This window comes from Ailuropoda melanoleuca, chromosome 1 (genome assembly GCF_002007445.2).
Source record: "Ailuropoda melanoleuca isolate Jingjing chromosome 1, ASM200744v2, whole genome shotgun sequence".
Taxonomy (NCBI): Eukaryota; Metazoa; Chordata; class Mammalia; order Carnivora; family Ursidae; genus Ailuropoda; species Ailuropoda melanoleuca.
Window position 1 is genome coordinate 180,012,284 of NC_048218.1, and position 13,156 is coordinate 180,025,439.

Sequence of the window (13,156 nt, forward strand, 5' to 3'; positions counted from 1 at the left end):
TCCTTATTGCCAGGAAGAGTTCATGGTCCTCAAGCAGCCATGTGTACAGGAATTCCCTGGCTCAAAAGAGATTGTGATAGTCTCCAGCCCTAGATGCGGGAATTGCCTCAGTCAGCAGTACACCATGACCAAGCGGGTCAGCCAAGTTTGGATCAATAGAATGTAAGAGAGACCAAGGATCAGTCATTCCTCAGAATGAACCAGAAATCCCATCGATGTGGGAGATAGTTTATGGCCAATGTTTCAAGTTAGCCAGGACCAGTTGTGGACAGTGGTCATCAAAAGTAGACATCTCCTTTGGAGTACAGACCAGGACACCATGTTTATGTCAACAGCAGCTCACATTTTTGTGGAAGATTAGTTAACATAGTACTTTTTTTTTTTAAGATTTTATTTATTTATTTGACAGAGAGAGACAGCCAGCAAGAGAGGGAACACAGGCAGGGGAGTTGGAGAGGAAGAAGCAGGCTCCCAGCGGAGGAGCCTGATGTGGGGCTTGATCCCAGAACTCCGGGATCACGCCCCGAGCCGAAGGCAGACACTCAATGACTGAGCCACCCAGGCGCCCCTAACATAGTACTTTGATATATAATATTTCATCTCAGTCTCATATGGACCCGTGCAATTTAGAGGTCCAGTAATGATTATCCCCGCTTAACAAATAAGTAAACATAGGTTTAGAAAGCTTGGGCTACCTAGAGAGCAAACAGCAGAACTAGGACTCACACTCAAGTCTCTTGATTCCATTTCATCTTTACAGTAGATTACAATGCTTTTCATATCAACTTTCATTTAATGTATACCAAAATACTTTTCATAATAGAGATACTTTTCTATCATATGGTATATAGATATCTTTACAATTCTTTAGGTGAGATAGCTCTAAACAATTATTTAAACAGAATTGATTATTAGATATTTGTAAAGAAACCCTATCTTTTCCCTAATTGCCTTATTATGTGACATTTTGTGCATGAGCGTATTTTATGGAAAGTAGAGAGTACAGTATGTAATGCTGGAACAAAGACTGCCTGACACTGACCTGGGGGTTTATGTTATTTTGGAGCATATTGATGTATATGGTCATGGAGATGCTTCAGAAGTCCAATCTGGAGAAGTCAGCTAAACCAGAAAAGGGGGGCAGGAAGATCAGCAATTTCACAGTGCCCCAACTAGCCAATGAAGAAACCATTTTAATTTTAGTTCATGCAGCTTTTCCCAAATGACCAGGAAATTTCTGCAAAGGCCTATTAACATCCTGTGGAACTCAGTTTTGAAGGTTTCTGTGAAGGTTCTTTTGCCTAGTCTCTAAACTGAGGGTCTCCTATCCTCTGGAAGAAGTATAAATCTCTCCCTCCTGACCCTGTCACCACCAACTCGCTGACTCTCTGCTTGCCAACCTCCCTAGACTGTTGCTCCCTGGGTCCTCTCCCAACCTGCACCTCACTGCTCTAGTTGGCTTTCCCAGACTCAATCTTGCGGCCACCTGGATATATGAAATCTTGTAAGATCCCTCCTGCTATAATGCTATTTTTCAAATTCTACCTCCTGCCTCCATCCACTATGTTCTGTAACCAGCTCAGACATGGGTGCCCAGGCCTGAATCCTAGCTAGAAACACTGTGTCACACCTGGCCAGAGTTGGAGATGAAAGGAATAAGGGACATCCTAACATAACACTTAGGAGTAATTAGTTTTCACTTTAGAAATATACTTATTTTAACATTACGGTGAAAAGAAAAGCCTCTTGTTCATCTTTATATTCTCAGTAACTAGAATAGAGTCTAACACACAGTGGATGATAAGTAGATTTTGTATCAAATGGAATTTTATTTGCTTCAAGACGTAGTCCCTTTTTGAACCTTAGTTCTCAATGTGTAAAGCTGGAATGACAGTAACACCTACCTCAGGGGAGCTGTCTTTACAAGATAAAATGAAATAATTATAATTCTAAATTGCTCTATGTGTGTAGGGGATTAAAGACCAGAAAGTTTTTTCTGTGCTGCTTTATTTAAAAGAGTATATTACCATTTTAATGACTGAAGAACTGAGCCAATTTGTATGTTCTTCTATTTACTAATAAATATTAAATAATAAAAAGTAAATGAAAAAAGTTCTAAACATAAGCATTTTTCCCCCACAACTCCATAAAGATATGTTTATTTTAAATGACAAGAAGTACCCTATGTCTATTTTTATTTTTTTCTGACTCGGGTCCCTCTGCACATAGTAGTGGACAGCCAGTATCCCTTTTGGAACATCCTGGATGGTAGACTTTTAAAACAATTACACGTACAAAGCTGATAGTAATTACTTGTACGTCACAATTTATTGTGTGTTCTCAGCTAGGCACAATGAAAAGGGGTTCAAGTTTAGCTGAGTGGTCTGTTTTTGTTTTAGAGAAGCCTTTATGCAACATCCAAGGAGACCTGTGCCTAAAAGAAGGAGTATTGGAAGTGCAAATGCAGTATGTTCATCCCCTCCCCCAGCCTTCGTTATCATCTAAGCAAGCAAGACACATTATAGTCATTCCCTCATAAATCAAGCCCTTCAGCTCTTTAATCTCTTTTCTTTGTCATTCCCTGAATTCCCTCCAATATGTGAGTGAGTGCCTTACCCCTCCCCAGACCTAACCAACAAGTTGTCATGTGAAGCCCCAAAGTGACCCGTTAGATTTATGTGCTTTTATGTTGAATTGCCCTGTGTGGCTGACCTGGTTCAGTGGCATACACATAACTGCCTCTAGAAATACCTAGGAAATAGAAGGATAAGGTTTGTCTCTTTCTATTTTTTCTTAGACTCCAGATTCATGTTAGAAAGAAGTATTTTCTTCTAACTTCTCCCAGAATGATTTCTGACCTACCAATCTTTTGAAATCCATGTAAGACACTGTATATAAAAGTAGTTTGCCAAGTACTTAAAGATCACATAAAACAAGTAGCAGTACTATAGTTCTTACTCGCTGCTCTTTGTCCATAAAAAAAAGAGTAATATGTTTTGATATATCCTCCATTTAACTCTTAATAAATAACTGTACTCATTAAGTCTTGATGTAAGAAGTTGTGCCTACATTTTCACTTCTTTCCCAAGGCTAATTACTGGTTTCTTCAACAAAATGTTGATATTTCTTAAATTCCTAATAGTTACTTCAGTTAACTAAATATGTCAAGTTGCATAATTTTTTTAAAATCCTCATGTAACTAAGTGTTCAAAATAATGTAATCATGCTTTCAAATCATAATGACTGTCATACAGCATCTCACAGGAATTTCTGTAAAAATGAATTTATTTATGTGTAGGATTCAGCTGTGCAGGAAGGATGAAAAGAAACCGCCCAACTCAAACGCAAAAGGAATATATTAACATAGATCAATTAGTTCAGAATCTCTGGAGATGGGACCCAGGCATCAGTATTTTGTAAAGCTCTCAATGTGATTCTGAAAGTAAAGACAAGGTTCAGTGTCACTGCATGAGGCAGTGTTAGTGCAACAACTGAATCTCTAAGTTATTTCCTTTTTGCCAACCATTGATACCCCCTAAAGACATTAATAAGGTGATTATGGGTAAGAGGTCATTGGATGAAAGGGTGTGGAACAAAAATCTCTCCTTTGCTCTAAATCCAATTTGATAGAAAAGATATAAGGGCGCCTGGCTGGTTTAGTCTGTAGAGCACGCAACTCTTGATCTCGGGATTGTAAATTTGAGCCCCACATTGGGTGTAGAGATTACTTATGAATAAAATCTTAAAAAAAATTATAAAAATCTATATGCTGTGAATCCTAATTAGTGCCCCAAAATGGTCATGCTCTCTTGCAACTATCCAAATTCCCACAAAAGTGAGTATCTTAAAATCATCTGCCTTGGCAAACAACATGGCCTATGTTTGCAGTGTATTTATGTTCTGTCACAATTGTTAGCATTCCTGCAAAACTGTGAAGTGCTAACAACCTCTTTTTTTCTTTCAGGGAAATGATATTGACCCTGAAGCAGTTAAAGGTGAAGTGTTAAAAGTTGGAAATAAGAGCTGTGAGACTATATACTCAGATTCTGAAGCCGTTTTATGCAAGGTCCCCAATGACCTGCTGAAATTGAACAACGAGCTAAATATAGAGGTGGGATTCCTGCATTTCTCTCATGATGTAAATAAAGATGCCAGTGTAATTATGTCACTTGCAGGCTTAAAATAAATCATTAAAGCTCATTTGTGTGTTGGCTTTGGCTCATCAGCTCAGCCTCGATTCTTCGTTGTTATTTTAGAATTACTGAGTTTTTGTTGCACTGTCTCCTTCCCAAGCTTCAGAGGGTGGATCTCAAAAGTCCTCCTAGCCACACTCCCTCTCCATCATGCCCCACTTTTGCCAAAATTTACTGTAACTCTCAGGAGGGATAAGGGCACATCCCAGAGCGCCCCTCCCCCCACCTCTTAGCACCGGGAGGTCAGAGCCAACATACTGCTGCTTTCCACAGTGACCTCAAATGCATGGACAAAGTAAAATAGGAATTAAACTATTGTATAATAACTTCTTTCATGTTGCACCATACAACTCACACACTTAAAGTGTACAATTCAGTGGTTTTGGGTGTATTACCTTATTAATTTTTTAAATTGTGGCAAAATACATGTATCATAAAATTTGACATTTTAACTATTTTTCAGTGTACAATTCAGTGGCATTAATTACATTCACAATATTGTGCAACCATCACCACTACTTCCAAAACTTTTTCATCACCCCAAACAGAAACCCTAGAACCATTAAGCCATACTGTCATATTCCCTCCTCTTCCCCAGCCCCAGGTAACCTCTAATCTATGTTCTATCTTTATGAATTTGCCTATTCTAAATATTTCATATAAATGGAATCATACAATATTTGTCCATGTGTGTCTGGCTTATTTTACTTAACATGTTTTCACGTTCATATGTGTTCTAGTATGTGTCAGGACTTCATTATTTTTAAGGCTGAGTAGTATTCCATCATATAGATATACCACATTTTGTTTATTGACGAATAAGTGAATTTTAAAGGTTCCTGAAGTCTTCTAAAAAGTTACAAAATGGAGGGGGGGAGAGTTATGAAATGGGAAAGTACAAAAATATTATAAAATTTAAGGCTGAATCATGCTATCAGAGTTTGAATTCAAAAGGACCATAAATCCTAAAAATCATACCATGTTAAAGCCAAGAGGATCCTCAAAGATTTCTTCTATATCTCAAAAGTGAAATAAAAATATTTTGCAACTTTATTATTCCACGTGATTATTTACCTCTTATGGGAAGTCTTCTCTGCCCTCTACCCAACCCTTCAAGCTAGAGTGACTATCTCATTATTTGTTTCTTACTGATTATTCACACTTCTAAGGTATATTTCATATTGTGATATCACTTATTTATGTGTTTTTCTGTTTTAGTTCTTCAAGATCAAAAACTGGTTTTTATTTATCTTTTTATCCCTAATACCTAGTTACAAGTACAATAGCTAATTATCGTATAAGTACTTTAGGCATCAGTAAACCCTAATTATTTGAACACTGAAACAGAATTGAGGAATACCTTATTGCTCTGAAGGCAGTAATATCACTTCTAGAACATTAATAACCAGCTGATACTTTGGGTCCAAGGAGAGTGATTCAACCTGTGTAGTATATTTTGTATTTATCATGGCTAAATTCTGACTTTTCTGTATTTGTCATTTTTAGTGGAAGCAAGCAGTTTCTTCAACCGTCCTTGGAAAAGTAATTGTTCAACCAGATCAGAACTTCACAGGATTGATTGTTGGTGTTATCTCAATATCATTAATACTCTTATTATTACTCGGGCTTTTCCTGTGGCTGAAAAGGAGAAAGCAAATTAAAGGTGCATTTTTTTGTTGTTGTTACTATTTGCTTTAAGAAGATACCTGAAGTATACAGTCATTACAGTTTAAAATTGCCATCGATTCATGTGTGTTGTCTTATATGCAATCCACAAACCCATGAGTTCAAGGTCTACTGGGACCCATGATAGCCAAGTCTTTAACAAGCTCTTTCTCTCTCTCTGTTTTAAGATCTGGGCAGTGAATTAGTTCGCTATGATGCAAGAGTACACACTCCTCATTTGGATAGGCTTGTAAGTGCCCGAAGTGTAAGCCCAACTACAGAAATGGTTTCAAATGAATCTGTAGACTACCGAGCTACTTTTCCAGAAGGTATATTTCAGTTTATCATTCTAAGAAATACCTATACATACACCTCGGTGGGTTGTGGCTTTGTTGTTTATTTTTGGTTTTGCCTATATATATTTATAAAAATAAAAAAGAAGTATTTACGTCTTCTTTGACCGAAGAAGTATTTAATTTGACACAGAATTATATGGTTCTTATTTTTAAATGGACTCATTTACATATTACGTTAGCCCTTTAGAGTCTTTAAGTTTTTTTCTTACAAAAATGTTAATTTTAAAATCCTTTGAGCAAAGGTAAGGTCTTTATCATCTGAGTTCAATGCTAAGAAATTGTGAAGCTCTCTTTAACAACCCAGGAAGAATGAAGATACAAAACTTATATTTGTTTAAAAATAAATGGGCACTGATACATTTTTTTTACCTGTTAATCCTCAAACATTTAAATTATACCTTTAGTATCCCTTTAAAGGATTCTCAGTGAGCTGTTAGTACACAGCCTTTCTACCCGCCAACATTCCAGGACTTGAATATATTCTGCGTCTTATCCAATAAAAACCTTCCATTATGCCATTTAAAAAGGAGTGGTTAGCACCATCTGCTTTGCAAAACACTAGGCCTAATAATGGTCAGGTTAACCAGAGAATTTCACATTGTTTTATTTAAAATCTCCTGGTAAAAGCAAAATGTCCGTATTGTATCTGCTTCATTATCTTTAGAAGTTCCAGGACGTGAGTCAAGTACAAGCACTTCCCTGGTTGAATATTTACCACTGGACAAATAAAATGAGTCACAGATGGTTGAGGATACTGGAAAACTAGAAATTGCTCATCAAAACAAGTACAAGAGCAATAAGGCACTTAATATTTTAACTTTTCAACCCTCACTGCCTCTTATTTTTTGAAGCTTATGTTTGTTCTATAGAGATACATGTAAATATTGTCTTTGCCCACATGACTCCGTTTGCCTTTGAAAATCCATGCCCTTAACAACATGAACAAATCAAACCCAGTTTATCGCTTTGAAATTTACATCTATTAGTATTTTATATTCACACTTAATAGCTCTAATCTGAGATCATTATAATTCACAAGTAATTTTTTTAAGCTAATTTAATCCTTCAGCCTTGTTACTGAACAAACCTCTTTCATCATCGTTAAGAAGCTTGAGTTTTATTGTCTTTCCTACATTGAACCTGAACCTTCAAGACATAGAAAAGTAAAATAGACAAAAGAAGGTCATCCAGAGAGGAGAATGAGGGAACACACAGCGAGCATCTAACGAAGAGGCAGCTTCTCAGCTTTCCTCTCTATGTCTGGTGGAGACAGCCTCCAGATCAGTCTCATGCAGACCCAGAATTCTCTGTGGCGTTACAACAGAATCTCACATCAGTGGTTTAAATTAGAGTTTGCATGTGTTTGAACTTAACCTAAGGGCCAGTAGAATTTCTATGCCAGAGGACTTTTTTCCTCTATCTCACCAAGGATTTCCTTCAGTCTCCACACCCTGAGAATTTAGAACTCTGATCTCCACGGGCAAAGGTTTGGAAAGTGAAGGTGAAGGAACTGAGCTCAGAGAGGCTTATTTGCATTTCTTTCCCTTGGGGACATTCTGAAGACCCTGACTCTGGGATTAAAGGAAGCAGGCACCCAGCTGGGCTTCGTTCTTCCCGTGCCCATCCAACATTTCAGGTACTCACCTGAGGTTCTACACCCTTCCTTTAAGGATGTCTCTGTCTTATTTCCAGCTAGTTACTGTAACTATAAGTGGCCCCCAAAGCTTTTGTGGAACCAATGTTGAGATTTACTGCGTTAGCCAAATTGATATTAACCAAACTGTCCACTATGGAAAATACTAAAAATGCTTAAACAGGGTTAGGAATAGTCAAAGTACCATCAAATTTCTTTGTATGCCCCTCTCTCAAGTTCTGATTTTCCTGGTCATTTGCAAACAAGCTGTATTAGTGCCAACGGGGACCTTCCCAAACCCTCTCACCTCTCCCCATGTTATATACTAATATATTTCAACACCCTGCCTAGTTATCTTCATATCAGTTGCAGATATGATCCCCTCTCCTTGACATGTCTGGATTCCCAGTGGAAAGAGCAAAGGAACTGGTGGCTTCTCTGCCCTGTTTCTCACTAAGAAATTTATCTTCAGCTCCACAATTTCTTATGAAAAAGCATCACCTTGCAGTAGAGAACCTTGCATGAGGCTCTTATAGAGCGTGGGTGGTAAAGATCAACTTAGAAGGAATGCTGATCCCTTTCCAAGTGCCCTCAACTAAGCAGTGGGGATGGCACACTAACCCAATTCTAGCCTTCTCTGAACAGTGATCCCATTATTATCTGCCATCATTATCACACAGGAGAGAATTTACTACTAATGTGAAAAACCTTCAATTCTGAAAATTTAACCATTATATATTTCTAATTTCACTATGCTATACTTTTCCTTGGCCAGGAATCTGTATAGATGTTGAGCAATACTAATTAATTCCATTAATAAACACTAGTCTCTCAAAAGCAAACTACTTTTGCTGCTTCCCAATCTTAAGAATATAGTATATTAAAAAAATAAACCTCAAGCATGGCTTTTTGCTATATTCGAAAAGAGAAATGTCTAAGGAAAGAGAGTAAACAAGTTTTCAAAGTTAGTGCTTAGTTTATTTTAAAGAAAATTTATAAACATTTTGTTCCAACTCTTGTATATGTAAGGCAGTATCTTTTCCCGAATTATTAATTTTATTAAATCAATTCCTTTGTAAAGACTCTTTCTAGCTTCATTCAACAACAAAACTACCATTTCTTAAATTATAAAATCCAGACTTCATTATTAATTTAATTTTTTGCCCTGTTGTGGTCTCCCCTAAGTGAAGTTTCGCTTTGTTTTCTAATAATTTTGCTTTATCTTGCAGACCAGTTTCCTAACTCATCTCAGAATGGATCATGCAGACAAGTTCAGTATCCTCTGACAGACCTGTCCCCCATGCTTACCAGTGGGGACTCTGATATATCCAGTCCATTATTGCAAAATACTGTCCACATTGACCTCAGTGCTCTAAATCCAGAGCTGGTCCAGGCAGTCCAGCACGTAGTGATTGGGCCGAGTAGCCTAATTGTGCATTTCAATGAAGTCATAGGAAGAGGTAAGTATTCCCACTCGGCTTTTTGTTAAATACAATTTTCCAGTAAGCATTTTATCTTCTGCTTTTGCAGATTAGGAGCTTAGACAATGGTGAAAGCAACTGACAGAGCAGTGATAACAAGTGCACTTGATTTCTGTTCTGCAGAAATAGGGCCCTACAAATCATATCCATGGGGATTTGCCCCCTGTGCAGGGAGGCAATTTGATAATCTCCTAAACACATGAAAAATAAATCACATTCTTTATCTTTTTCTTAATGGCAACTATAGTTTCTTGGAAGGTGCAGTTTACTTCTTTATGAAAATCATTAAGTTCCAATATTTTTACTCATGTCTACCTCTAGTCTTTCTTTACCCTGAAAATAGCGACTAACTCTATGAAGTCCTGGTTTATAGCAGTTTGTACACTGCTGGACAGCATCAAAAGATGGAATTTATAGCATTCCCCTGATCTGAAGCAACATATATCATCTCTACAATGCACTCCAATTTCTTTATACAAAGAGGATGGATATTTGTAATAAGCCAGCCAGAACAGCAATAACAGCTTGCATACACAGTGTTTGAGGAAATATTTAGCAGGAAAAGAAAGCAACCAGAAGCCAGGAAATGAACTGCGCTCTTCTCTTTTTTTCTAAAAAGCTTTTGCCGTTGATACTGAATGGCCTCTGATCCCTTTTATTCTATATGTGCTGCAAAAGGTAGCAGGCATCTGCCAGCATGATGCAGAGAAGCTGATGGGACAATTTCCCTTGTATGAACACAAGGCTTTCCCATTTTCCTGTGATAACATCCACACATTCTTCTATAGCAGATTCCAGATTTTAATCCTTAGCATGTCCCCCTTCCTGGATAGTAGCTACACTATTAACAAACCTGTTTTACATCAGAATAATTTATAGTTCTAGTGCTAGCCTATAAATCCCAGAAATTGCACCAGTTTTAGAATTTGTGGCCTCACCAATTATGTTCTAATTCTATACATTGTAAAATTAGAATTTTTAATTTTCATCAGGAAAGGTGCTAAAATGGCAGTTACTTCTCTTAGGAAGTAGTAGCCATTAATGATTCTTTAAATATTAAGTATTATTTATTTATATGTTTTTCCCAGTAGAAAATGAGCCCTCAAGAGCATAGGTTTTATTTTATTCATCTTTACATTACAAAAGGGTAAGCTGATGCCTGACACTCACATATTAGGAACTCAGGGAATCTTGGCTGGATGGATGAATTAATTAAAGAGTGACTTACACAGCTATCAGACATTTGGCACCTCTGGGGAAAATTACTGCCACTGGATGAAAGGCTACCATTGGAAAGTGATGTGGCTAAAGCCAGAGAGAACGAGATGAAATGACTCAGAGTGAATTTGCTTCATTTGGACGGTTGGCTTTCAGTTTCTGCCAACCTGGATTACGCATTAACCGGTGACTAATGGGGGAAATCCTTATTCTATAATGCTAATCTTATTCCTAATGGTAGCATTTTTATTTCAGTTTAGTTTACTGGAATATAGGGAGAGTCTTTTATTACATTTCTTCATGTAATAAAACTTTATTTTCACATTTAAAAGACTATCTGATCCTTAAAAATAATAAATTTCTTTTTTTAAAGACTTATTTATTAAGGGGCGCCTGGGTGGCTCAGTCGTTAAGCGTCTGCCTTCGGCTCAGGGCATGATCCCGGCGTTCTGGGATCGAGCCCCACATCAGGCTCTTCCGCTGGGAAGAGTTTCTTCCTCTCCCACTCCCCCTGCCTGTGTTCCCTCTCTCGCTGGCTGTCTCTCTCTCTGTGTCAAATAAATAAATAAAATCTTTAAAAAAAGAAAAAGACTTATTTATTTAATTAAGAGAAAGATCATCTGAGTGCGCACAGTGGGGAGGCGCAGAGGGAGAGAGAGAACCTTAAGCAAATTCTGCGGTCAGCACAGAGCCCAGTGCAGGGCTCAGTCTCATGACCCTGAGATTACGACCTGAGCTGAAACCAAGAGTCGGATGCTTAACCAACTGAGCCACCCAGGCTCCCCAAAAATAATAAATTTATTTTATGAGGCAGTTGTTACTCCCGTGTTCTGTGTCCACTGTGGTTGAATATTTGGCTGTATTAGCCTTCAATAACAGTTACATCACCTAAATTTTCTTACCATGTATTAAATAATCATATTGCTTATATCTTAGGGTGAAATACCTTACATCTACATATTCTACAAACACACACACAGTGGTACTACTAATTAAAAGTATAAGAAACAATGCATTTTTTTGCCATGTGGGAAAAAGAAGGAAATAAAGATCATGAAGGGCCCTGCAAGTGCTCTTGCCTAATTAAAAGTAATGTAACACTAACCAAATTCCCTTTCATGTAGGACATTTTGGGTGCGTATACCATGGGACTTTGCTGGACAATGATGACAAGAAAATTCACTGTGCTGTGAAATCTTTGAATCGTAAGTGATATTTTATTTAACAGTGGAGTACACTTTCATGGTTTACTAACTAATAAATAGTTCACTTATACTTTCCCTTGTGGAATAATCAGCTACTACTGGAATTAGGGATCTAACCCTGAAAATTTGCTTTGTCTAAATTCTTACTGTATTATTCCCTCAGAAATGATTTCTCAGACCCCTCATAAATAAGAGTTTGAAGAAATGATGCTCTTGGATGAACTGAGTGTCATTTAACTGTGTTTGGTTTATAATATTTGTTTTGCAAGTAACATTTATGGAAACTATTGGAAGCATGTTGGCACATACAGTAGTAATGACTCATTTTACCCAAAGGAATTACTATAATTATTTTTTTCCACAACTTTCATTAAAAAGACTTAAAAATGAAATAAGACAAATAGAAAAATATGCTGGCAGAAACTGGAAAATTTTAAGTGTGGCAATATCTATCTCATTGATCTGCATTTTGGGGGGGTATAAGGTAGTCTATGTAAATTAACATCCTAAACAAGTGATACTTACCCCCTTTTAATGCTAGAATTTTTTTTTATTTTAGATGTTATTGGGAAAATCTTTGTTAAATGGAAAGTATACTCTGTTTAAGAAACAGGGAATGCTTCCAGATACTAAGATTATTGATGACGTGAAGCCATAATTAAGGCATAGATCTTGCACAACCCAGTGTGCGCCTCAGACTAGAGTTTTCCTGGCTCTGCCTTTGCTGACAGGTCTCGCATGTCGAGCCAGTGTGCTTGCCTTTTCTACCCATATTGCTACATTTCTGCTTAGAATTTGCAGTAGCCTGAAAAGTATTAACCAACTATATTACAAATTTATATCAGAATTAATAAACTGTTAATGCACAAGTGAAAGGTTTTCTTCCAAGATATGTTATTGCCAGAAGTATTTCAACCTTTTTTATGTAAGTACCCATGCTGAGCAGTGTTCTATATGGTTGATTTTGTTGGAAGTCTGACCACAATGTAATTAAAGGGACAGTTTGTTTGAAACCTAACTACAAACTGTAAAGAATTAAGAATGATTGTCAGTAAATCTGCCTCACAAGATGGCACTACTGCTCATTGTACTCAAAGCAATCCTAACAGTGAGAAATCTTTGTCCCTGGTATGCGTTAATCTCTGTTCCATCCACATAATCTCTGTTCCATCTACATGAGGACTTCCAGGTCTCAGAATGCATTGAGTCGTAAAAAAATAAAATAAAACATATCATCACTGACACTGGTACTAGTCAGATTAATAAATTAAAGGTCATTCACCTTTAATCAACACTGACTAGTGTCAGACCCTCAGGAGTTCTATCTGGACATGATTAGAAACTGTTATACGAGAATAGTCTACTTAGATACCATATGACAACAGTTGGTCCTCAAACCCTTCTA

At 37.2% G+C, this 13,156-nt stretch overlaps 1 protein-coding gene across 2 annotated transcripts in view; it reads left to right on the forward strand.

Moving 5' to 3' along the window:
* Positions 1–13,156, forward strand: part of MET (MET proto-oncogene, receptor tyrosine kinase) — a 110,435-nt gene that overhangs the window by 82,592 nt on the left and 14,687 nt on the right. For both annotated transcript variants that reach the window (XM_034670938.1, XM_002917416.4), the window contains 5 exons: positions 3,965–4,111; positions 5,700–5,856; positions 6,047–6,187; positions 9,077–9,307; positions 11,671–11,751. In XM_034670938.1, the coding sequence (XP_034526829.1) occupies positions 3,965–4,111; positions 5,700–5,856; positions 6,047–6,187; positions 9,077–9,307; positions 11,671–11,751 (757 nt within the window). The remainder of the gene's footprint in view (positions 1–3,964; positions 4,112–5,699; positions 5,857–6,046; positions 6,188–9,076; positions 9,308–11,670; positions 11,752–13,156) is intronic.